This window comes from Pan paniscus, chromosome 4 (genome assembly GCF_029289425.2).
Source record: "Pan paniscus chromosome 4, NHGRI_mPanPan1-v2.0_pri, whole genome shotgun sequence".
Classification (NCBI taxonomy): Eukaryota; Metazoa; Chordata; class Mammalia; order Primates; family Hominidae; genus Pan; species Pan paniscus.
Genome location: NC_073253.2, coordinates 39877101 through 39902235, shown reverse-complemented (window position 1 = coordinate 39902235; position 25135 = coordinate 39877101). Strand labels below are relative to the sequence as shown.

The following is a 25135-nucleotide window of genomic DNA, read 5'->3' as shown; positions in this document are numbered from 1 at the left end:
AGATTTCTCTCAAGTTACATACATGAGTTTTACAAAAGGTTATTAATATTACGAAGAAGTAAGCTGTCAGCAAAATTTTGTAAAAATATAGGCACCTGCTTCTCAGTGATATAGTTACCTGGACTTAAAAGCAATTCAGCTGTTCTACAGCACTACAGTGAGGGCCCTGGTTTGGGTTCTGAACCCCTAATTCTTAGGCATTCTTTATTACTGGCTTACATTCTTTCTTTGCTGTCATTATATTTTCTTTCATTTATAGCCTATGTATTCCTGCATTTTTGATTAGTCTGTGATATGATTTTAATGCAATGTGGAGCTTAGCACAATAAACCAAAGTCTCCCAGTATTATGTAGTTTTGTCACAGATTCATTATGAATATGAGTCTCTTTTTAAAAACATACGCAGGGCCGGGCATGGTGGCTCACACCTGTAATCCCAGCACTTTGGGAGGCCGAGGTGGGCAGATCACGAGGTCAGGAGTGCTAGACCAGCCTGGCCAACATGGTGAAACCCCGTCTTTACTAAGAATACAAAAATTAGCTGGGCGTAGTGGTGCGTGCCTGTAATCCCAGCTACTCGGGAGGCTGAGGCAGGAGAATTGCTTGAACCTGGGAGGTGGAGGTTGCAGTGAGCCCAGGTCGTGCCACTGCACTCCAGCCTGGGCAACAGAGCAAGACCCTGTCTCGAAAATAAATAAGTAAAATTAAAAAAAAATGCATAAATGGACAAGCAAAAGGTAAAATATACTGTGGTATATTTGGTTATGGATGATTTCTGATCCAGAATTGCTAAATCTTTTTCTTAAGAGTATTCAAGGAGAAAAACGCTGTACAAGTCAGAAAAATACATTAAAGTCTTAATATTCTTCTCTATTGCAGGTTAAAAACTAATGTAAACTTTATTTATAAACATAAAAATAATAGAAATTTCTTTAAACTATGACTTTTAAAAACTTTTATAGCAATACTCTCACAGAGGAAAAAATAATGATGTAGATAACTTTTATTAGCTCAAAGAAATTATAACAGCAATACAAGGTAACATTTATTGAGCACTTATTATGTGTCAGGTTCTAGCTAAATCATAAAAATGAAGCACAAAAAAGTTAGAAAACTTACTGGGATCATACACCTAACCAGGGTTTAAACTGAGTCATTCTGACCAGAGTGCTCAGGTCTTTAATATAAGATTAACATAATATAATCTAGTCCAATAAAATGCAATCACCAGAAAGATAAAAAGTTGAATGGCAAAGATGTGAAGATTAAGAAAATTAAAAAAAGAACTAACGCTGACACTAAAAAAAACTTCCTCGAATGGTAATCTGATTTTATTTTGAGGGTACAGACTTTAGAGACCGCAAGCATCCACCTTCCTGTCTTAAATTCCTAAACCCTTACCAATGCTAAAAATTAAAACAAATTTCCATAGATTTAGCATATGAACAGAAATATTCATTTATAATATCTAAAGGTAATTTGCATAAGGAAAACACAATCTGCTCAATAGAGCTTAGTATTATAATGGAAATGAAACATATTATTAAAAAGTGATTTCCTTGTTGAATATAATTTGGAGATACTTTAGCTTAAAAGTGAGACTGTTAAAATCTGCTTTTCTGCTATAACATATCATATAGACCACGTCCATCAAAACTGCTAAATCCTGACTGAAGAAACAGATATTACATGATATACAAAACCCAGTATCTTCTATTTGTTTCAATTCAGTTTGAAATTCTTTCTGGAGTACCTCCTATATGACAAAATTCCAAGCTGTGAATAGTAAAGGACACATGCAAACCTGACAGAGGAACTATTTAGTAGACAAGGAAGACCTTTTTAATGCTTAATGTTACTATTTAAAATTCAAAACTAAAATCAGTGGCCTAACCAAAAGATTTCTAGGAACTGGGAAAGCAGGCTGAAATATAGCACAGAAAGACTCAAGTCCACTCTATACATTCATACAGTACCTGGGAGCTGAATCTGTGAACATCATCAGAGGCACTGACTAGATCAATGGAAGACATGGAGGAAGAGCGACTATAGGGCTACCAGAGACAGACAAAGAAAAAACCAAGTAATCAGAACAAAGGCACAACAGAGCATTCAGTACCAACTTCCAAACACAAGATAAAGGGAAGAGAAAACAAAGCACTATATGAAACAAGCACAGCAGCAACTGCTGACTTCATGCACCTATTATGTATTATGTTCCAAAATCATTCCAAAAAAGAATGTAGTGCTTCCAATAATACAAAGTAATACCATTTAACCCCAAAGAAGAGAGAGATTTAGTATAACTGGATATACTTCTGTTAACTATTTTGGACTAGCCACTCCTTATTTGCCCACCCCCAACTTTCCCCTTAAATAAAAATGAAAGAACTTTATTTTCAGAACAAGATTTCTAACTGTTTTGGAGGATGTATATGGAATACAATATATAAAACCAAAAACAGTCTCATTACTTAAATTCATGAAAAGGGGGAAAACTTATATATTACAAGATATTTCCGGCTGGGCATGGTGGCTCATGCCTGTAATCCCAGCACTCTGGGAGGCTGAGGTGGGTGGATCACAAGGTCAGGAGATCAAGACCATCCTGGCCATGGTGAAACTGTCTCCATTAAAAATACAAAAATTAGCTGGGTGTGGTGGTACATGCCTGTAATCCCAGCTACTAGGGAGGCTGAGGCACGAGAATCTCTTGAACCCAGGAGGTGGAGACTGTAGTGAGCCGAGATCGCGCCACTGCACTCCACTCTGGTGACAGAGTGAGACTCCATCTCAAATAAAAGATATTTCCACCAACAATGAAGAACAATACAAGGTGTACTTTTAGTAAACTCTGACATTAGCTTACCTTTTGGACAAATCTATGTGTCCCCACAGAAGAAAAGGCATCTCCAGAGGGCAAGGATGTAGGCCAATGTAATCTCACCTTTTCACTCTGTGACTGAAAAAACATATAATGTTAAGATGGGAAGGTTTTAAAGTGTATTTTGTAACTCAAGAATGGATAATATAACCTGGAACTACCAACATTCACTTAGTGAACGCCTTAGTGCTTATAACCATTAGAATTATGAAACTACTCCGCAGACATGGCAAATCCTGATACTTGCCTCAGATATCCCAATTTAACCTCTTCTTTCTGACTCCACAGATACTATGTTAGGCAAGGGATAAGTTCGTTGATTTTGCTCCTAGTCAGACTCCCTGCTACCTGCATAGCATTATTTATCATGGGTCAATCTTAACGCTGCTGCCAATTCTCTCCTATCCAAACCCTGGCCAAATCATTCCAATGATTCTACCTTAGCAGGCCCCTGGAAGGCTGACTCACAGGTTTATATATAATTAGAAATAATATCATTGTTTGCTTCAGTTATGTTCCTAAGAACATATCATGTATATCTCTTTGCCTCCTCTCCATGAAGGTATTCTGCCCTTCATCTCATCATCTTACTCCTGTTAAGCTGCCACTTGACCTTCTTCCTCTTTAGTTTGCCTCAGTTGTTCTCATTTATTTCAACCAACTGCTAAGATCTCATTTCTCATGCACCAGTTTATCCCATGTATCTTTCTTTCCCTATGTTTGCAAGTAACGTAAACTCAAACATGTGTGATATAAGTGTCACTTGGAGAATATCTATTTAATGGCTGTGTTGTTGAGAGATCTGTGCAATATACACTGAATATGAAGAGGGAAATGATCTAAATCTATGGAACTGATTTTATGGATTACAGAAGCTCTCACTACTCTATAGAGTATTACCACACTGTATCTTTGTCATATCAACATGCCTGGCTATTAGGCAAGAAAAACAACGCTCTGTTCAATGACTATTTTGCAGAGCATCTAGTACAGTGTCAAGAATAGAATGAAGTTGATTGGATGGCCCCATGAATATTTCTTTTTCTAAAGCTTACGGAAGGGTTCATCAATTCTCTCAAACCCAACTCAATCACCATACTGATATTCAGTAGAGTAGCATTTTAGAGAGAAGAGATGTTTTGAATCATCTTGTCTACTTTGTTTCACAGATCAGAAAACCAAGGCCCAGAGAATTCAGTGATAAGTTCATAGCTACAAAGTTAGTTAGAGGTAAAACTAAGAGTAAGACTGAGGTGTCTTGACTCATTCACTACTTTTTCCCAAAACAGCACATCCTAGACAAAAAACTAAGGGAAACAAATAAATAATGCTACTTCAGGTAGTACTTTAGGTTTCCAAAAGTAGAGCCCATTTAGGAACTAAAAGTTCCCACTCTTCTTGAGTGGTACATAGCATCTTTTGGGTATAAAAAAAAATGAGCAATAAGCTTTACAAATTAATGTGACATGAACTTTTTATCAGTAATTTTTAAAAAGATAATGAAAGATACACATGAGAAGCAGTTACTACTGCAGGTGATTTACCCTTAGGTAGACCAATAAGAGCGTAATAGCCATGACTGTCTTAGCAATGACAAGAAACGAACAAGCCAACTTTTCTATGCAAATTCATTTGTAGTATAAAACTGACACATACATGATTATTTGGCAAGATACTCTGTAGCCACAGTTTATTAATACTTGCCCCCCAAAAAGCTTAAGCTTCCACCATAACTAGCATAGCTTAAACAAGGGGAGGAAATAACAAAATTCATCCTTAAGTACCATCTAGTTGTAATGTATGGTAACTGTACTGTTGCCAAATTAAAGAAGACAAAGTATCAAATTAATCTTGAAGCTAGTTAATGGGTTTAAGAAATACTTTTCTTCAATTTCCACAGCAGCTGGGTGTAACTGCTATACACTCAATAATGATGACAAAACACTGAACAAAGCAAAAGCGAGAAAGAAACTGAAGGTGAAGTAGTGAAGGTAATAAAGGGGTTAATAAAAACAATACTAATATAGATGAAAAACCTGAAGTTTTTGGTCATCTTCCTTTTCATATCATACTTGGTGAAGAAAAATTCAAAGAAGCTTTTTACTTAGACTAAATATATGCTTTATATTAAAAGAATGTTTTAAGCTGGACACTTAAAGGGAAATAAGCAAAAAGAGCACTTCTATTTAAGTTCATGTTAATTACGCATGGTTCCTTTTAACAATTATTGGTTTTCTTTCTATTGCTTGGAAATTCACATATAAAGGAACTGACTTATAAAGATTATTTTACGGCCAGTACCATGGCTCATGCCTGTAATCAATCCCAGCACTTTGGGAGGCTGAGGCGGGCGGATCATGAGCTCTGGAGTTCGAGACCAGCCTGGCCAATATGGTAAAACCCCGTCTCTACTAAAAACACAAAAAAATTTAGTCAGGCATGGTGGCGCACACCTGTAGTCCCAGCTACTCGGGAGGCTGAGGCAGAAGAATCGCTTGAACCCAGGAGGTGGAAGTTGCAGTAAGCTGAGATCGCGCCACTGCACTCTAGCCTGGGCAACAGAGCGAGACTCTGGCTCAAAAAAAAAAAAAGATTATTTTACATTTGTGACTCAATGTATTCACAGTTAAGCTTCTAGGTTATTAAGTTCACAATGTTCAAATTCTATTTACGTGAAATAATATACACCAAGGAATGCCTATAGGGTTAAAATAAATTTCAGCTTAGAATTTTCAATAATAGATATACCTGTTCTTCTATTTTATCTTGTCTGTCAAGAGCAGCTTCAACAGCATCAAAGAACTCTTCTTCATTAATCAGACTGTTAGGGCCTTCCTATTCCAACACACAGTGGGGAAAAAAGCAGTTTATTTAAAGAAACAGAAAACTCTGATAACTCTGGTATTAACTTGAGTTTGAAAACTGACCTAATAAACATTTATTGAACACATATTTACAAACCAGTCAGTATACTAGATCATATGCATGCTCTGTGTAAAATCACGAGTGTTACAATTAATTCACTCAGTACTCATATATTTACTTACTGTATATTGACCAATATTGTGTTGGGATAATAGTCTAGAGCAGAGATTGGCAAAAACTATGGCCCAAGGGCCAAATCCAGTCTGCTGCCTACTTTTGTACAGCCTGTGAGCTAAGAATTTCATTTTTAAATGGCTGGAAAAAATAAAAGTAATAATATGACATGTGGGAATTACTTGAAATTAAAAGTTTGGTGTCCATAAAGTTTTACTGGAAAACAGTGATGCTCATTCAGCTATATATTATCTAGGGCTTCTTTAGTAGCAGAGTTGAGACTTATGACAGAGACAACAGAGATATAAAATTGCAATGAGGTAAGTAAAAATTTGCACAAGAACTATAGCTAATAAGTACGGCTAGGCATTCAGAGGCGGATCTTCCTAAGCACAGGTAATTGTTTCATGGGGAAATAAAAGTTGAGTTGATGCTTGATAGTCTGGCTAGAAGGCAGAATAATGGCCATCAATCACTTGGGGAATTGTGTGGGAGACTTCTTACAATGAAAATTCCCAGGCCTCCATGGCCAAAAATTATTTCTTAGTAGGTCTTCAGTGGAACCTTGGAATATACATGTTTAATAATTCCCTCAAGTGATTCCCATGCAAGTGGAACCTCAGCTGCATCAGAAGATAAACATACAAAGAACAATAACAAAATGTAAACAATCAACATAATGTTCCTGCTGTGATGAACCAAGTAAGTGGAACAACAGCTTTGTATTATGATAAAAGTAGAGACTAAAAGGTAGGCTTGGGTTTAGCATTTCTTAAATGTTAAAATATATAAAATAAGACACATGAACAATTGGTGAAACCTTCCCAGTTAAACTCATAACCCCAAGTCATCATTAGTCCATTAAAAAGTATCTAGCAACATCGTCCTATCCCCACCATAACCTGGAACTACACTGGAAGGGTGGGAGGTATGGGGTCACGTTCTTGTCATTTGGCATATAAGAAATGTTGACTTAATGGAGTTCTTCTTTTAGGGTTATGAGGACTCAGTCCCCTACAACCTACTTCATAAAAAACAAAACAAAACAAAACAAAACAAAAAAACTTTCTCTTCAGATACAACAAACATACAGAACAGTGCATATCTTAGTGAAGTATCACAAAGTGAATATACCATCTAATGACCATCTGGGACAAGAGGGTCATGAAAAAATAGTAACAACACCCTAGAGGCCTTCGTCCTGCAGGATTCTCTTTACAAAATCAAAACATTTCAAAGACAGTAAAATGACAGCAGGACAACTTTGCTCTCTGTTGATCAGAGAAAACACAAAATATCCAAACTCAAGCATATTTTCTAATGATTTTAAATACTATTTAACCACATCTACATTTAAAAAATATTAATATTCATTCAATCTACAGTGATTTAGTACATGTGGATTTCTAGTCCTTAAGCAATCATGTCAGAGCCTCAGGAGTCTAATTGAAAACTACAGCGTTTAAAAATTCTGGCCAAGTATGGTGGCTCATGCCTATAAACCCAGCACTCTGGGAGACCAAGGAGGGGCGATCACATGAGGCCAGGAGCTCTGGACCAGCCAGGCCAACATGATGAAAACCTGTCTCTATTAAAAATACAAAAATCAGTGAGTGTGGTGGAGCACGTCTATAAACCTAGTACTCAGGAGGATGAGGCACAATAATTGCTTGAACCTGGGAGGCGGAAGTTGCAGAGGTTGCAGTGAGCCAAGATCGCACCACTGCACTCCAGCCTGGGCGGTAGAGCAAGACTCAGTCTCAAACAACAACAACAACAACAACAACAACAAAAATTCTATTTTGCCAAATGAAATGGTTTTTCCTTTAATGGTAAACCTTTGGGAGAGGAACTAAAGGAACTGGCATAAAATTTTCTTTATTAAAAGGGACTTTAAAAAAAACCCTTTTATCTCATCATGCTTACTAAGGGCAGGAGCTACTTATCTGCCCCCTTAGAATAGCATTTCTTATGTTAACAACTCTCCTTGAAGAGTTCTCTACCCTTAGATTCCTAAATTCCCCTCTCCCTCTCTAAGCACTCTTATGGGGCTCCTTTGTAGGTTTCCCCTTCTCTGCCTATCCTTTAAATGTTGGTGTTCCTCAGGGTTCCATACTTGCTCTACCCACAGCATTCTTACTTATATCCAACGTTTCAGTCATCCTTTGATGACTCCTAAATTCACAGCCAGACCATCTCTCTTCTAAGGGTCAGATCTTTGTATCTAATATAGAAGACTTCCTCATATAACTCACCTCAATTGCAACGTGTCTGAAACCTCCTCTTCTATCTCCACACACGTATCTGCAGAAACCTGGGCCTAATCTTGGATTCCTTCCTTTTCCCTCATTCAATCATCACACCCTTCAATTCTACTTTCCAAATACAATAGTCTCCCCCATCTGTGGTTTTGATTTATGTGGTTTATATACAATAAGATATTTTGAGAAAGAGACTACATTCATATAACTTTTTACTATAATACAGTACTATAATTGTTCTATTTTATTATTGTTAAAATAAAAATTAAACTATCACAGGTACATACATATAGGAAAAAACATAGCACATATAGGAAAAAACAGTGTATATAGGGTTCAGTACTATCTGCAGTTACTGGGGGGGGAGGGGTCTTGTAATGTATCCCCCCAACCACTGATACAATGGGATTACTGTATCTAATTTGTCAGTGCCTCTCTATTCCTCCTGCTTTGACTCTAATTTAGGCCACCTTCAACTCTCATCTATATTATACAAAAAGTGTCCAAGTGCCCAGTCACAATTGTTACTTTCAATCCATTCTTCCTACTGCAGGGAGAATGACTTTTCTGAACTGCAAATGTGAAAATGTCATTTTCTTGATTAAAACCTATTGTCTCAGGATCTGAACTAATTCTTGTTGATCTTTCCAGTCAGTCTCTTAACCATTCTTTCCTCTCAATTTGTGGAGGCTCTACCTTCCAAAGAGAATTACTTTCAGTTCCCCTGAGGAAAAATATTATTTTGCTTCTGACTACTGGAAAACACTCTTTACTCAATTTACTCATTCTTAAGGTTTCTGCTAAGAGGTTCTTTCCTCCTAAGAGGTTCTTTCCCTCCGGGAAGACATCTCTGATTCAACACCTTCCCTGCATTAAAAGTGTTTGATGACATACATTATGATAACTGTCTATTAGCCTTTGTTCCCATTATGCATTCAGGTAGGGCCCTTAGGCAGGATCCTTATAAGCCTTGTTTCTTGTTGTATTCTCCAAGCCTGGTGTAGTGCCCTACATTACGGTAAGTCTTTTTTTTTTTTTTTTGAGATGGAGTCTCAGTTGGTTGCCCAGGCTGGAGTGCAGTAGCGAGGTCTTGGCTCACTGCAGCTTCCACGTGCCGGTTCAAGCAATTCTCCTGCCTCAGACTCCCGAGTAGATGGGACTACAGGTGCACACCACCACGCCTAATACAGCTAATTTTTGTATTTTTAGTAGAGAGGGCGTTTCACCATGTTGGCCAGGCTGCTCTTGAACTCCTGACCTCAGGTGATCTGCCCGCCTTGGCCTCCCAAAGTGTTGGTATTACAGATGTGAGCCACCACACCCAGCCACATTATGGTAAGTCTTAAGGAATAAATTTAAGATTATAAAGTAATTTCTGAGGCTACAGAAGTCAGAAACACTTAGAACTTTTTTATAATTAGAACATCATGAATGTCTGATTATAACCAAAAAGAGTCATAGTTTGAATTAAGTGTCTAAAACCCATACGACTATAATATTGTTGTGTTGATGGAAGCAGAGATAAATATGTACACAAATTATACTTACATACTGCTGGTAGATGATAAACTGTACCATATATTGTTAAATTTAAAACATGGGCTTTATTGGCTTATTTGTATTTTGTACAATCTTCCTATAATGAATATACATTTTATTTATAATATTAAAAAATAAGGTACTTTAAAAAGTTGGTATTTCTTCCAAAATAATAATCCTAAAATAGCAAAATAATTTGTTTAGTTTCAAAACAAAAATCATCATTATAATACCTCATATTAAAACCTCAGAGGATAGCTAATTATGTAATTTTAATACATTTTAGAAGGGATAAATTGAGAATAATTTAAAAATATTACAATTTAAGTCTCATCAGAATGCACTCTCACAGTTGGAAATTGATTCCAATGCAAAAAAATTCAGCAACAGCAGAGCAGCTGTTTAGTTTTCCTTTCTAGAGCAAAAGTAGCAAGAAAAAATTCTTCTGTTTTCATAAATATAACTACAACTATTTTATTCTTCTGTTCCACCTCAGTGGTACTCCTTGATACCCCATTTTTAAACTGCTCATTTCAGAAATATCAACACTTTTTTTTTTGAGACGGAGTCTCGCTCTGTTGCCCAGGCTGGAGCGCAGTGACACGATCTCGGCTCACTGCAACCTCTGCCTCCCGGGTTCAAGTGATTCTCCTGCCTCAGCCTCCCGAGTAGCTGGGACAACAGGCACTCACAACCACGCCTGGCTAATTTTTGCATTTTTTTTAGTAGAGACGGGGTTTCACCATATTGGCCAGGCTGGTCTCGAGCTCTTGACCTTGTGATCCCCCCGCCTCAGCCTCCCAAAGTGCTGAGATTACAGGTGTGAGCCACTGTGCTGGCCAACACGTTTTTTTTTTTTTAAAGAGACAAAGTCTCGCTCTGTCACCCAGCCTGGAGTGGAGTGGTGCAATCGTAGCTCACTGCAGTCTTGGGCTCCTCAGTAGCTGGGACTACAGGCATGTGCCACTATACCCAGATAATTTTTGTATTTTATTTTATAGAGATGAAGTCTTGCTATGCTGTCCAGGTTGGTCTTGAACTCCTGGCCTCAAGCAATCCTCCTGCCTTGGCCTCTCAAAGTGCTGGGATTACAGATGTGAGCCAGTGCACTAGCCTCAACATTGTTTAATGGCAATTACCAAATATATTTCTTACACATTTTTTTCTCTTAATATAGAAAGCTTATAAGATTTTAATGTATGTGTGTATATACATGGAGAAGGAGATTTTATTACCTGCTTAACAAATAAACACAAGGAGAAAAAAGCTGGTTTCAGACATTTTCAAACAAAGACAATTAGAACAGTTTTATGTTCAGCTATGGATAAGATCTCACAGTAGGCCGGGCGGGGGGTGGCTCACGCCTGTAATGCCAGCACTTTGGGAGGCTGAGGCGGGCGGATCACGAGGTCAGGAGATCGAGACCATCCTGGCTAACATGGTGAAACCCCGTCTCTACTAAAAATACAAAAAAATTAGCCAGGCATGGTGGCGGGCGCCTGTAGTCCCAGCTACTAGGGCAGCTGAGGCAGGAGAATGGCGTGAACCCGGGAGGCGGAGCTTGCAGTGAGCCGAGATCGCACCACTGCACTCCAGCCTGGGTGACACAGCGAGACTCGGTCTCAAAAAAAAAAAAAAAAAAAAAAAAAAAAAGATCTCACAGTATAGTACAGACTAAAATCTTTTGTCTGCAAAGTACTCAGATTTTTCCTTTATAGCTTGCTTTTATGTTAAAAAAAAAAAAAGTAGATAACATTAAAAATGATCATCTTTACAGGGGAGATAAAAATTTGTCCTATCAAGTGAACAGGCCTAATACTAAGCCTTTTGAAGCCTAAACTTTGTAGGCAATAAGAAATATATATTTGAGCATGCCTGGCATTTATATATCATGAAATATACACTGAATTAACATAAACACTGAGGAAAAAATTATATATTTAGAATATTTAAAGGTTACAAGAGTATTATTAAAAAATCACTTTTGTGATAGACATGACCTATGTGTTTCTCTAAGATCAAAATATAAATTCATACTTCATAATCTGGTCCTCCAAAGTGGGATTTTTTCTTAAGTTCTGTCATTGCATTTTTATATGCTTCCTCTGTTCTTCTTTTCTTCTCAGTTTCCTATTAAAAAGAAGTGAAAAATCTGTAATTTGAGGCAGGCATTTTAATTACAATGAAGTCTTTTAGGTGGAATTCCTCTACATTTCACTGAAATTTTACAATTTGACACAAAAAAATTCCACTCCTGTGAAAAATAAGAGTATTATTCTGCCCAAGAAAACACTTTTCTCTAGGCTATAAATTACTTACAACCTACTATTTATGTATGTATGTATGTATGTATGTATGTATTTTTTGAGACGGAGTCTTGCTCTGTCACCCAGGCTGGAGTGCAATGGCATGGTCTCGGCTCACTGCAACCTCCGCCTCCTGGGTTCAAGCAATTCTCCTGCCTCAGCCTCCCAAGTAGCTGGGATTACAGGCTTGTGCCATCACACCCAGCTAATTTTGGTATTTTTAGTAGAGATGGGGTTTCACTATGTTTGCCAGGCTTTTCTCGAACTCCTGACCTCGTGATCCACCCTCCTCAGCCTCCCAAAGTGCTGGGATTACAGGTGTGAGCCACTGCACCCGGCCACAACCTACGAGTTAAATCACCACTAAAATCACCTTAAAAGTAGGTTATGTGTTTAAATGGTTAAGTAACTGCATGTATACTTAAAAAGAAAAGAAAAAAAAAAACCAGGTAAATTAGCACCTGAAAAATACCTACTATACATTCTTATACTTCCCCTTCCCACCAACCCCAGTTAAGAGATACATTTATTTTGGTATGAAGAAAAACAGCAAGTAATACCAGAAAAGAACTCAGTAGGTGGCATCAATGAATGCTAAAAAGATATTCTAAGAAAGAAAACCTTCTTATACTTTCTCACTGCTGCTTAAGACTGTATTTTAGGGTTGAAAAAGACTTTAGTTATGTATTTTAACACTCTCCTTTTAATGATAGGGCCTATAGCTCTAAAAGGTTAAAAGACCCACGGTCAACACTTAAAATAACAAAGGTTGGTCCCATATAAAACTTATTTCCACAACAATGGGGTTCACTGGGTCAAAACTGATACTGGAGTCCAGTATGTTTGTAAATAATCTAATGCTTTTATTTCCTCATTTCAAATAGTCATACATGGCTTTTTTCTTTTCTTTCTTTTTTTTACCTTGTCCAAATTCCATTTTCTAAAACACTGATTTGCTTGGTCCCCCTATTGGGTAATGTAAGCACCACACTTTTGAAAGCGAAAGGGAATGTTAGTAATAATCTTGCTGAATTAAGAACTGCCTTGGTCAAACCAGGATTCATGGTCACTCTGGCTACAGGAAATGTAAACAGCTCTTCCTATTTCCCCTTATTCCCAAAAAAACACTACTCTGAAGAGCGTGATCATCAAAAATCATAAGAGAACAGATTATGCTTGTGATCTAAAGAAGGCTAGTGAAAGCCACATGAATTTACTGTCACATGTTAGTTCACCATGGGGATACAGTCTGAGAAATGTGTCACTGACGACTTAATTCTTGTATAAACATCATAGAGTGTACTTATATAAACCTAGATGGTATAGCCTACTACACATCTAGGCTATAAACATTTACAACATATGACTGCACTGAATACTGTAGGCAATTTTAACATGATGGTTAAGTATTTGTGAATCTAAACATAGAAAAGGCACAGGAAAAATATGATATAAAGGATAAAAAACAGTATACTTGCACAGGGCACTTATGAATGGAGCTTGCAGGATTTGAAGTTCCTCAGGGTGAGTCAGTGAGTGAGTAGTGAATGAATGTGAAGGCGTAGGACATTACTGCACACCACTGTAAACTTTTAACACTGCATACTTAGGCTACACTACATTTATTTAAAAATGTTCTTCCTTCAATAACAACCTTAGCTTACTGTAACTTTTACTTTATAAACTTTTTAATTTTTTAAACTTTTTGAGTCTTTTGTAATAAGATATCTTAAAACATAAACATTGTACAGCAGCACAAAAATATTTTCTTTATACTGTATTCTACAAACATTTTTCTATTTTTTAAAAAATTTATTTTTTTTAACTTTTTAAACTTTTTTGTTATAAACTAAGAGACAACACACACATTAGCCTAGGCCTACACAGGGTCAGGATCATCAAGATGTCACTAGGCAAAAGGAATTATTCAGCTCCATTATCATGTTATGGGACCACAGTTGTACATGTGGTCCATCACTGATGGAAATGTCGTTATGCAGTGTATCACTGTACTTAATGGCTAAAGTCTAAACTGAACTCACACAAAGCAAACTACTTCTAAATACCACATCAGCGTTAAAGACAGTGGAAATCAATGAATCAATGGGTTCATTAGACCCAAAGATTTCATTAATTGATTTTTGTGTACTAAAGAGAAAATGGGACTACAGATCCACCAGAATGACTAAGCCAGGTGCAGTGGCATGTGCCTGTAGTCCTCGTCATTCAGGAGGCTGAGGCAGGAGGATCACCTGAGCCCTGGAGTTCAAGGCTGTAGTATACTAATGGCTGTGCCTGTGAATAGTCATTGCACTTCAGCCTGGACAACACAGTGAGACCCTGTCTCTCAAAAAAAGAAAGACTGTCCCCAAAATCAAACAACACCAACACCTATACACACACACACACACAGACGCACACACACACAATACCAAGTAGTCAAGAGTGAACAACATCAACAACACCCACACATCCCTAACAATACCAAAATGCTGTCAAGAATTAAAAATAATTGGAATCCTCACCCATTGCTGGTAGAAATATTAATTTAATCACTTTGGAAAATCATCAGTATCCACTAAAGTTAAGCATATACCCCTATGAATCAAGAAGTCTACTCCAAGGTATGAGAAATATACCTAAAGATATGCTCCAAGAACTCTCATAGCAGTTTCATTCGTGATAGCCAAAAAATGAAAAAAACCTAAATGTCCACCAACAGGAAAATAGATAAGCAAATTGAAGTCATACAATAAAAAGTTATACAATAAAATAGTGTATAGCAATAAAAAAGAATAAACTACTATTAAATATAACAACATGAATGAATCTCACAGTCAATGTTGAAGGAAAGAGAAGGCCTGACTCAAAAGTATACTGTATGATTCCATTTGTATGTTGTTCCAGAACAGGCAAAACTAATCTATAATGACATAGGTTAAAACCATATGATCACCTCTTGGGGTGGTGGTATGATATGGAATAGGAAGGAGCATGAAGGAACCTTCTAGGGTGCTAGAAAAGTTATATATCTTGATCTGTCTATGGTTAAGGGGTGTATACAAACGTTAAAAAAATCAGGTAGTATACTTAAGATTGGTACACTTCATTGTATGTATGTTATGTATTAATTTTAAATCAATAAAACAAAAATGCACAGCACAGCAATAATATTAAAGACTTACAGGAAAGTGAAAATGTATGTAAAAGTACACACCTGTGAATCTAATAATGTAAGAAAATGTATCTTCAATGAACAGGTTATCTCTTATTAACACTGTTAACCATAATTACCTAATTTTAGAATTTTTGGTCTTCCTGGACATGACTGGCTAACAATTAAGTAGACTTCTTCTACAGTGGAAAGGATCATTATTATTATAGGTAACCAATAAAAATCATCACTACAAAATAGTATTTTCAATTAGCTGAAAGAATCCTGGAACTGACATTATAAATCTACATAAAAGTATAATATAGACAATTCTATTATTAAATAGCTGTTATTATCACCTATTTAATTGCTCTCATTAGATTTTAAGCCCCTTGAGAGACTATTTCCTGCTCATCACTGTTTTCCCATTCCTAGCTTAGAGTCAAGCACACAGCGGGCACACACCTGAATGAAACAATTTCAGTGAAACCATATTGTTATCATTGTACTTTCTTTCTCAATTCTAAGAATTACCTGAAAGACGTATTTGTTGATAAACAACTTTCTCTATTTAAGAACTTTCTAGTCTTTAGTGTGTATATATATATATACACACACACACACACACACTCTACATACAAAAGATTAGAAAGTTCTTGAATAGAGTTGCTTACCAATAAATACACACATACCCTGCATATATTATGTATATAAATATGAACACACACATACTGTGTGTACACACATGTGCAAATACACACACACTTACATTCCATGTAAAATGTAACTGGGATCCAGTTATTTCAACCTTGAGAAAAAATTACAGTGGAAAAGGTTAATAAAATTTGACATCAGATAGATCTGTAAGAAGACTATAAAACACAGTAGTGTCCAGATTTTAACCAATACTGCCATCTTTTCTGGCTGTTCTTTGGTGGAGAGTGTTGCATGGAGAAGCAACAAAAGTGGTTTTTTCCCGCAGATCTTTGGTTTGCTCTGCTCATTGCTACCCAATAAAGAAAGGGAACTGGTAAGATTAACAATGCTGAAAGCAATCAAAAATCTATCTCCCCTTTTCAACATGGCAAATAAACTTGAATGCTAAAATAATCAGGAAGTGGTATATAATGTGCAAAGGTTTAAAAGAAATTATTTTAGGCAATGTGGTTAGAGTATATGACCAAAGAATATGATCCCTTAGTGAAGGAAAAAGAGACTAAAGAGAGAGAAAGTTGCCAAAAAGTTGGAAATAAGCTAGTCTGGACTAGCTGAATGATAATCTTGAACCATTAGTCTAATGTATTTAGGGAGTTGTCCTGTTTTTCAATACATTGTTTTTTTTTTGTGAACAGGGACTCTTCTAATAATTCAATTTGATCCACACTGAGTATAGAGTTGAAATCTTTGAAGATAATAATAGTTTGGCTCCAGAATGATAATAAATTTTCTATACCTTAAAAGGATGTTTTCATTACCTATTTTAAAAGAAGACATATTCCTAATCAAAATGGCTTACTCTCACCTGCACTTGTGCATTCTGAACAGCTCTCTTTTCTTCTAAAACATGGGAACCTTCCTAAACACATAGTGCTATCATTGCTTTCCTTAGTGTCCCGCTCAAATTCAAAGGCCTTCAAACTCTGCAAGCAATATAACTCAGAATGAATATGATTCTGGCTGATGTCTAATCTGGCATCCAGAGCTGATATATAAAAGAATAGAGAAAAATGCCTCTAACTCTATTACTTTTCACCTTTTGACAAGCCTCTGGGCCTCAATTCCTTCTTCTATAAAATGGCGGCATTGGACTAGAACTTTAAGGTATGTTTCAACTCTAACATTTTACTATTATTCTAAAGCTGAATTATAAATAGAAGTTTTCCTACTTAACAAATCCACTGAGCCATGCTTCACACTAGAAACTAAAGAGTCATACTATAATATTATCAGTGCTGCAATTTAAACAAAGGTGGGAAAATGTGAACATAGGGCAAATGCTCAAACAACATAATGTATGTTAAATGGTATCACTGACCATGGAAAAAATACATGAGTATTACTATAATAAGTAAATGTTTAACTTTGTAAATTGGCATATAAGTTAGTTCATATGCCTTAAATGCAGTTTCATACATCATACACCTAAAGGTGTGTAATGTTAAATGGCTCAACACTTCTATTCCAAAGCATTACTAACATCATCACAAAAACTTTTATATTAAATCTTTCAAGAAAGCATACTGCATAGTAACTAAACAAGTAATTGGTGAATCTTGTTAGGCAAATGAGTTTAGGATGCCCATAAAGCTTCAGAGTAGTAGTATCATCTGCTATTTCTATCAACCCAAGATTCTTCCCTAAGAAGTTAGCTTGTTTTAAATATTCAAACAATACATAAAACTTAAATGTGATTATTTTTAAAAGGAAAAAAACCTAGTCTTACCTTATCCAGTCTCTTCTGCCAGCTGTCCTCACGTTTAACCATTAGTTCAATACAATGAGAAAGTGTTGCAAGGATTCCAGCAGTAGTTGCTTTAAAAGTTATCGCTTCCCCTTTAAAGTCTATACCATTAATTCCTTTTGGTGTCACATGTGGAAATACTGAAAATGAAAATTATTCACTGAAAATATCTCTAACGAGGAAATAATTCATCACAATTTAAGATTAGAAAATGTTTAGAAAATTAGCAAGTCAGAGCAGGTTTTGGGATTTTAATTTTCCTCCTGTAGGCCAACATTTAAAAATCTCCTATCCAAGCTCTATAAGCAAAGAAGCTTCGTGGCAGCATATGTACTTTCAAGTCCTTTTTTTCTAGATTCTGTTTCCTGAAATTTATTTGCTGTGCTGCACCCAATTAATCAAATGGTAGGAGGAGCAATACTTTAACAATAACATTCTGACAGCTTAGAGTAGGACCTAATTATGGCAAGAACTACCTTATTATTTTGAAAAGCCTAGAATTAAAAAAAATCTGAAGATAAACTAAAGAATCTAATAAAATAATATACAATTTAAAAATAAACATACAAATTTAAATCCAGGACCAATGCACTTAAACTCAATGCCTTTTATGTTTCAATTTTATCATTTTAATTCATGGTTAGCTTTTGAATTAAACAAAAAATCTTAAAACTCAAAGATGCAAACAAGAAAGCATAATATTCTATAGTTAAGAAATCATTCTAGTAGAATAATTATAAATGAAATAATGTCAATTTTGACTTTAAAAACGATTAGAGATATGACAGTAAAGGTATAATCCATCAAAGAACAAATTGTGAAACTTAAATCAAAATGTAAAATTTCTGCTCTTGAAAACACTGTTAAGAGGATAAAGAGATAAGCCACAAACTGGGAGAAAATCTTGTGTGGCATATATTTAATAAAGACTTCTATCCAGAATATATGAAGTAACCTCAAAGCTCATTAATAATAAACACTGGCTGGGCGCGGTGGCTCACGCCTGTAATCCCAGCACTTTGGGAGGCCAAGGCGGGCGGATCACCTGAAGCTGGGAGTTCGAGACCAGCCTGAGAAACATGGAGAAACCCCGTCTCCACTAAAAATACAAAATTAGCTGGGTGTGGTGGCGCATGCCTGTAATCCCAGCTACTCAGGAGGCTGAAGCAGGACAATCACTTGAAACCGGGAGGTGGAGGTTGCGGTGAGCTGAGATCACCATACTGCACTCCAGCCTGGGTAACAAGAGGGAAACTCTGTCTCAAAATAATAATAATAATAACAATAATAATAATCACCAACCCCAACATGAGCAAAAAATGTGAACACACACTTCACCAAAGAGCAGATATAAATGGCAACTAAAAACATGAAAAGGTGCTTAATATCACTAGTTAATATGGAAATGCAAATTAAAACCACAATGACATATCCCTACACACCTATTAGAATGACTGAAATTTGAAGACTGACCATATTAAGTGTTGGTGCGGATATGGAGGAACTGGGACTCTCATATGTGGCTGGTAAAAAACAGTTTGGCAGTTTCTTTAAAAATTAAACACACCCACACCCGCCATATGATTAGAACATTCTACTCCTAGGTATTTACCCAAAATAAATACAATAAATTTCCATGAATAGAATTGTATATGAATGCTCATAGCAGTTTTATTTGTAATAGTCAAAACTGTAACCGACCCAAATGTCCACCAATGAATGACTAGATACACAAACTATGGTATATCTATACAATAAAATACTACTGAGCTATGAGAAGAACTGAACTACTGATACATGCAACAATAATGATGAATCTCAAACTAAGAAAAAAGCCAGGCAAAAAAAGAATACATACTGTATGAGTCCATTTATATTAGATTATAGAAAATGCAAACTAATCTATAGTATCAGAAAATAGATCAGTGGCTATTCAGGAATGGGGGAGAGAGGAATGACAAAGGGGATGGAGAAAACTTTTGAAGGTGATATAAATGTTAACTATCTTGATTGTGTTGATAGTTTCACGAAAATATCCAAATTTATCAAATTATACACTTTAAATGGTATGTCAATTATATCTCAATAAAGCTTTTTTAAAGCTTATATTTTCTTAATAAGAATACGCACGTACATCAACTCAACAGAACTGAGAATCCAGAAATAAACCCTCGCATTTACAGTCTATCAGATTTTCACGAAAGTGCCAAGACAAGGGAAAAAAACTGTCTTTTCAGCAAATGATGCTGGGACAGCTGGACATCCTTATGTAAAAGTTACCATTATTACATAATGTCAGAATGTGATTTTTACCTGCATGCCTTGGAAGATATTTTCACTTGGATTCCACCAGTTCTATTGCTTTTTAAAAAATTACTCAATCAGGTAATTATTTCTTGTGAGTTGTTACATAACTTCTGAAAGTATATTTTATCCAGCTGAGGGGAAAAATGTATTACTTACACTTTTCTTTATTGCCGTTGGTACTATGCAAGAAGTCACCATCAGAACGCGTTGTAGGAAAGTCATCTTCATCATCTTCTACCACTAAATAAAATATATTTAAGGAAATTAGGATGAAAAGAAATAGAAATTAATGTCTATTCTTATGTTCAACTGAGTCATTTTACTCTGGATTCTGATTCTGAGTATGAAGTCTTACTCATTTTTGTATTTTCACTGGTAATCAAGGTATGCTCAATAAATATCTACCTATCAAGGAACTTTTAAAGAACAAAATCTTAATCTCTCTCTCTCCCCTCAACCCCTGAATATTCTCATTTAGTGAGACTATGGAGAAGGGTATGATACAATTATTTCTTTTTAAAGCTCCCCGAGATGATTACAATATCAGCCATCTATTTATTTTTGCCACCCAAATATGTGGAATGTCTTTAGATACATTATTTTTAAACCATATTCACTCTCATTTGTGTAAGGGAAGGTTACTGAGTTATGAATTATTTCACCCTGTAGTCTTCCTATCTCTTGCTCCCTTCCATGGGGCCATTTCCACTCTGTAAGAGGACCAGAAGGGCTGAACAGGACTATAAGGGTACCTTCTATGCAGAAGACACCTTAGCTTGCCTCTAAGAGTTGTTCTTTTTTTTTTTTTTTGTAGATGGAGTCTCACTCTGTCACCCAGGCTGGAGTGCAATGGCATGGTCTCGGCTCACTGCAACCTCTGCCTCCTAGGTTCAAGCAATTCTTCCACCTCAGCCTCCCAAGTAGCTGGGACTACAGGTGCGTGCCACCACAGCCAGCTAATATTTTTGTATTTTTAGTAGAGAAGGGGTTTCACTATGTTGGCCAGGCTGGTTTCGAAACTCCTGGCCTCATGATCCGCCCACCTCGGCCTCCCAGTGTGCTGGGATTACAGGTGTGAGTGACCACACCCAGGCGAGAGTTCTTATATATACTATTTCTGATGTGCAAGGAAAATATAATGACTTGCAGATATGATATCGACTTTTTTTTTTTTTTTTGAGACGGAGTCTCGATCTGTCGCCCAGGCTGGAGTGCAGTGGCGCGATCTCGGCTCACTGCAAGCTCCACCTCCCGGGTTCACACCATTCTCCTGCCTCAGCCTCCCGAGTAGCTGGGACTACAGGCGCCTGCCACCATGCCTGGCTAATTTTTTGTATTTTTAGTAGAGACGGGGTTTGACCATGTTAGCCAGGAATCCGGTCTCAATCTCCTGACCATGATATCAATTTTCATTCATCCCAGGGTGTATCTGTATCCAGGCATCCCTTTTCTCTAATTCCAGACAAAAACAGAATCTCTCTTGTTCTACTTTAACATACCTCTTTCTTCTATGTGCTATCCCTTTTACTACTACGTCACATGCTTTAATTCTCTGTACTACGCATTCCACTCATAATGCAAATTCCTGCATCTTAGTTCCCAACATTATTTGCTGCTTTTATCAAGCTTTTTGTGGCTTCTTCTTCTTGTTTGTGAGACAGGGTCTGGCTCTGTTGCCCAGGCTGGAGTGCAGTGGCACAATCTCAGCTCACTGCAACCTCCACCTCCCAGGCTCAAGCAATCCTACTCAGCCCCTTGAGCAGCTGGGAACACAGGTGCACACCACCAGCCCAGCTAATTTTTGTAGAGATGAGGTTTTGCCATGTTGCCCAGGCCGGTTTCAAACTCCTGAGCTCAAGCAATCTGCCCACCTCTGCCTCTCAAAATGCTGGGATTACAGGTGTAAGCCACTGCACCCAGCCTACATGGCTCCTTTATCTTTTGAGGAACTCCCTTTATAAAGAAGGAATCTACATTTTAAACTAATGTCTTACTTACTGCATGTATCTTTTTACATCAGGAGCACCGTGGCTCTATAAGGAACATCTCATCTATCTTAGCTGTCTTTTTTATGGATGCAGAGCCCAATTCGATACCTTATTTCCCTCCTTTGATTAAATGGTAGGAATCACCATGGAAAATCTTCTGTACTGCCATTTTCTAATTACTGGACTATTTCATTTTTTAATAATCACTTGAAAATGTTGCCAATCATCTATAACAACTCTTACAAATCATAAACTATTATCTATTAAGACCCTGTATTCATTTCTACCTGGCTGTGATCTCAATATTCAATTCTTTTTCTTTTCCACTTCCATCATTCCTACAGACTTCAATATGAGCATATCTTGATTACCAGTGAAAATACAAAGATGAGTAAGATCTCATATGCTCAATAAATATGCTGTGGAATGTCTTTAGATACATTATTTTTAAACCATACTCAGATAAAAAACCATGCTGACCATCAGTTGAAGTTATAATACGACTATTCCTAAATTAGTCCCCTGGCATAATCCCATAAAGATGACCTTCAAGTACCTTTTGAGATCCTTACTTCCTGGGGCCTTTTCAAATTTCCCTACTTTTTTGCATCATATCAATGAAAAGTTAAAACAGTCTGTTACTCACTCTTCAATTCTACCTTCATGCATTCTTTTCTACAGAAGCAGGAGACATTTCATTTGCTCTAGATTTGACCTATTCTCACAATTTAAAGGAGTTGTTTTCTTGGAAAACTCAAAAGCCTTCTATACAGTATTTGTTTTCCCCTTTCTGCTGTGCTTTCCTTCTGCCTTCAGAAGGCTTGTTTATAATGCTAGCTCATACTTCTACTAGAGAGGGTATCCACATATCAAGGAACTTTTGATTATCTACCTATCAAGGAACTTTTAAAGAACAAAACGTTAATCTCTCTCTCTCCCCTCAACCCCTGAATATTCTGGTTTAGTGAGACTATGGTGAAGGGTATGATACAATTATTTCTTTTTTAAAGCTCCCCGAGATGATTACAATATCAGCCAGACATCTATTTATTTTTGCCACCCAAATATTTCTCAGCCACCAGCACATTAAATCTTCCTCTCAAACTACCCCTTTACCATAACCTTCCACCTCCAAAACAGACACAAAATAGTTTTTTCAGGCTGGGCGTGGTGGCTCATGCCTGTAATCCCAGCACTTTGGGAGGCAGAGGCAAGCAGACTGCTTGAGCTCAGGAGTTTGAGACAGGCCTGGGCAACATGGCAAAACCCTATCTCTACAAAAAATACAACAATTATCTGGGCATGGTGGTGCACATCTGTAGTCCCAACTACTTGGGAAGGCTGAGGTGGGAGGACTGCTTGGGCCTGGGGGGCGGAGGTTGCAGTGAGCCAAGATTGTGCCACTGCACTCCAGCCTGGGTGACAGAGGGAGACCCAGTATCAAATAAAAATCAAAGGATCAATCAATCAGTCAGTATCTCACAAATAACATTTGTAGGGAAATCAGTTGTTATGGGCTGAATTGTGTCTCAGAAATTCATATGTTGAAGTCCTTAATCTCCAGTACCTTAGAATATGGCTGTTATTTGGAGACAAGGTTTGTAAAGCAGTAATTAAGTTAACATGGGGTCATTAGGATGGGCACTAATCCACTATGACTGTACAATATGCAGAAGAAATTTGGACACAGACACATACAAAGGGAAAGATGATGATGTGAAGATACAGGGAGGCTACCTATAAGCCAAGGAGAGAGGCGTGGAACAGGTTTTTCCTTCATGGCCTTCAGAAGAAACCAACCCTGCCAATACCTTTATCTCAGAACTGTGAGAAAATAAATCTGTTGTTTAAGCCACCCAGTCTGTGGTACTTTGATATGGCAGCCCTAGCAAACTAATACATCAGTCTTCAATTTGCTATTTATTTAAACATGTAGCAGAAAAGATTCCGTGTAATGTCTATTATTATTTTTCAAATCATCTACACAACCTGGTTATCACTGCATTCCAACTTCCACTTTTTCCACCATCACTTTTGTCCTTCTAATACTATACACTATTGGTATGGACCATTAAGATAAACAAGGCATCATATTCTATATGTATCCTGTTTTTGTTTAAAGCTAATCTGTAACATTTAAATTGATTAAAAGGTATACTTTTTTAATGAAGGAGAAACAGAAGTTCAGGTGTTTTCTATTTTTAGAGGGGAAAAAAAAAATCACACATTAACGAACCAAAACCTTTAATAAAAGCTTTTATATTAACAAATAGAACTTCAAGGCCAGGCACAATGGCTCAAGCCTGTAATTCTAGTACTTTGGGCAGTTGAGGTGGGAGAATCCCTTGAGGCCAGGAGTTTAAAGACCAGCCTGGGCCACATAGCGAGACCTCATCTCTACAAAAAATTTAAAAATTAACCAGATATGACGGTGTATGCCTGTAGTCCTAGCCAGTTTCGGAAGTTGAGGCAGGAGGATCACTTGAGCCCAGGAGTTTAAGGTCACAGGGAGCAATGAACATTCTACTACATTATTGGAAGGTTCTGATACTACACATAAAGTGGTATATTACTTGAAGGCAGACTGTGGTAAGTTAAATATGCAAACTATAAACCTTAAAGTAGCCACTAAAATAACAAAACCACGAGTTATACCTAAGAAGCCAACAAAGGAGATAAAGTGGAATTATATATATATGAAAAAAATTTCATCCAAAGAAGGCAGAAAAAGGGAATATAGAATAGACAAAAAGAACTTGGATCCAGATCAAACACATTTAATAAAAAAGAGAAATGAAACCATGTCAAGCCACCTAGTTATATTGGGGATGAACTTAGTCCTGTTTGGTAATAATGGTAGAGTAGTTAATTTTTGCCATCACAATAAATTAAGTGAAAAAGCTGAAGAACAATGTTGACATCAGCAGTATTTTTGGCACTAACAAAGGAAAGTTAAACTATAAACCTAACACTAAAAGTTAATTGAAGATATCTTGTTTCTTTTAAATAAGAACTCAATAAAATTATTTTTAAATGTACATACAATTATTATTTTCATTTCTATTACTGATTCTTCTTCTATGAGAAAAAGGGTAGAGAAAGGGAGAGACTGAGAGAGAGAGGGGGCCGAGCGCGGTGGCTCAGGCCTGTAATCCCAGCACTTTGGAAGGCCGAGGCGGGCAGATCATGAGGTCAG

The 25135-nt window shown here is 36.8% G+C and overlaps 1 protein-coding gene across 3 annotated transcripts in view; it reads right to left on the bottom strand.

Annotated features, from left to right (window-relative positions):
• CERT1 (ceramide transporter 1) overlaps nucleotides 1–25135 on the bottom strand; it is a 139015-nt gene that overhangs the window by 26591 nt on the left and 87289 nt on the right. For 2 of the 3 annotated variants that reach the window (XM_008962816.5, XM_034959935.3), the window contains exons 6-10: nucleotides 20108–20191; nucleotides 17627–17784; nucleotides 11761–11853; nucleotides 5633–5719; nucleotides 2870–2962 (exon numbers count right to left, since the gene is read on the bottom strand). In XM_008962816.5, the coding sequence (XP_008961064.1) occupies nucleotides 2870–2962; nucleotides 5633–5719; nucleotides 11761–11853; nucleotides 17627–17784; nucleotides 20108–20191 (515 nt within the window). Of the gene's footprint in view, nucleotides 1–1976; nucleotides 2055–2869; nucleotides 2963–5632; nucleotides 5720–11760; nucleotides 11854–17626; nucleotides 17785–20107; nucleotides 20192–25135 lie in introns of all 3 variants that reach the window. The other variant, XM_034959934.3, reaches the window with a different exon arrangement.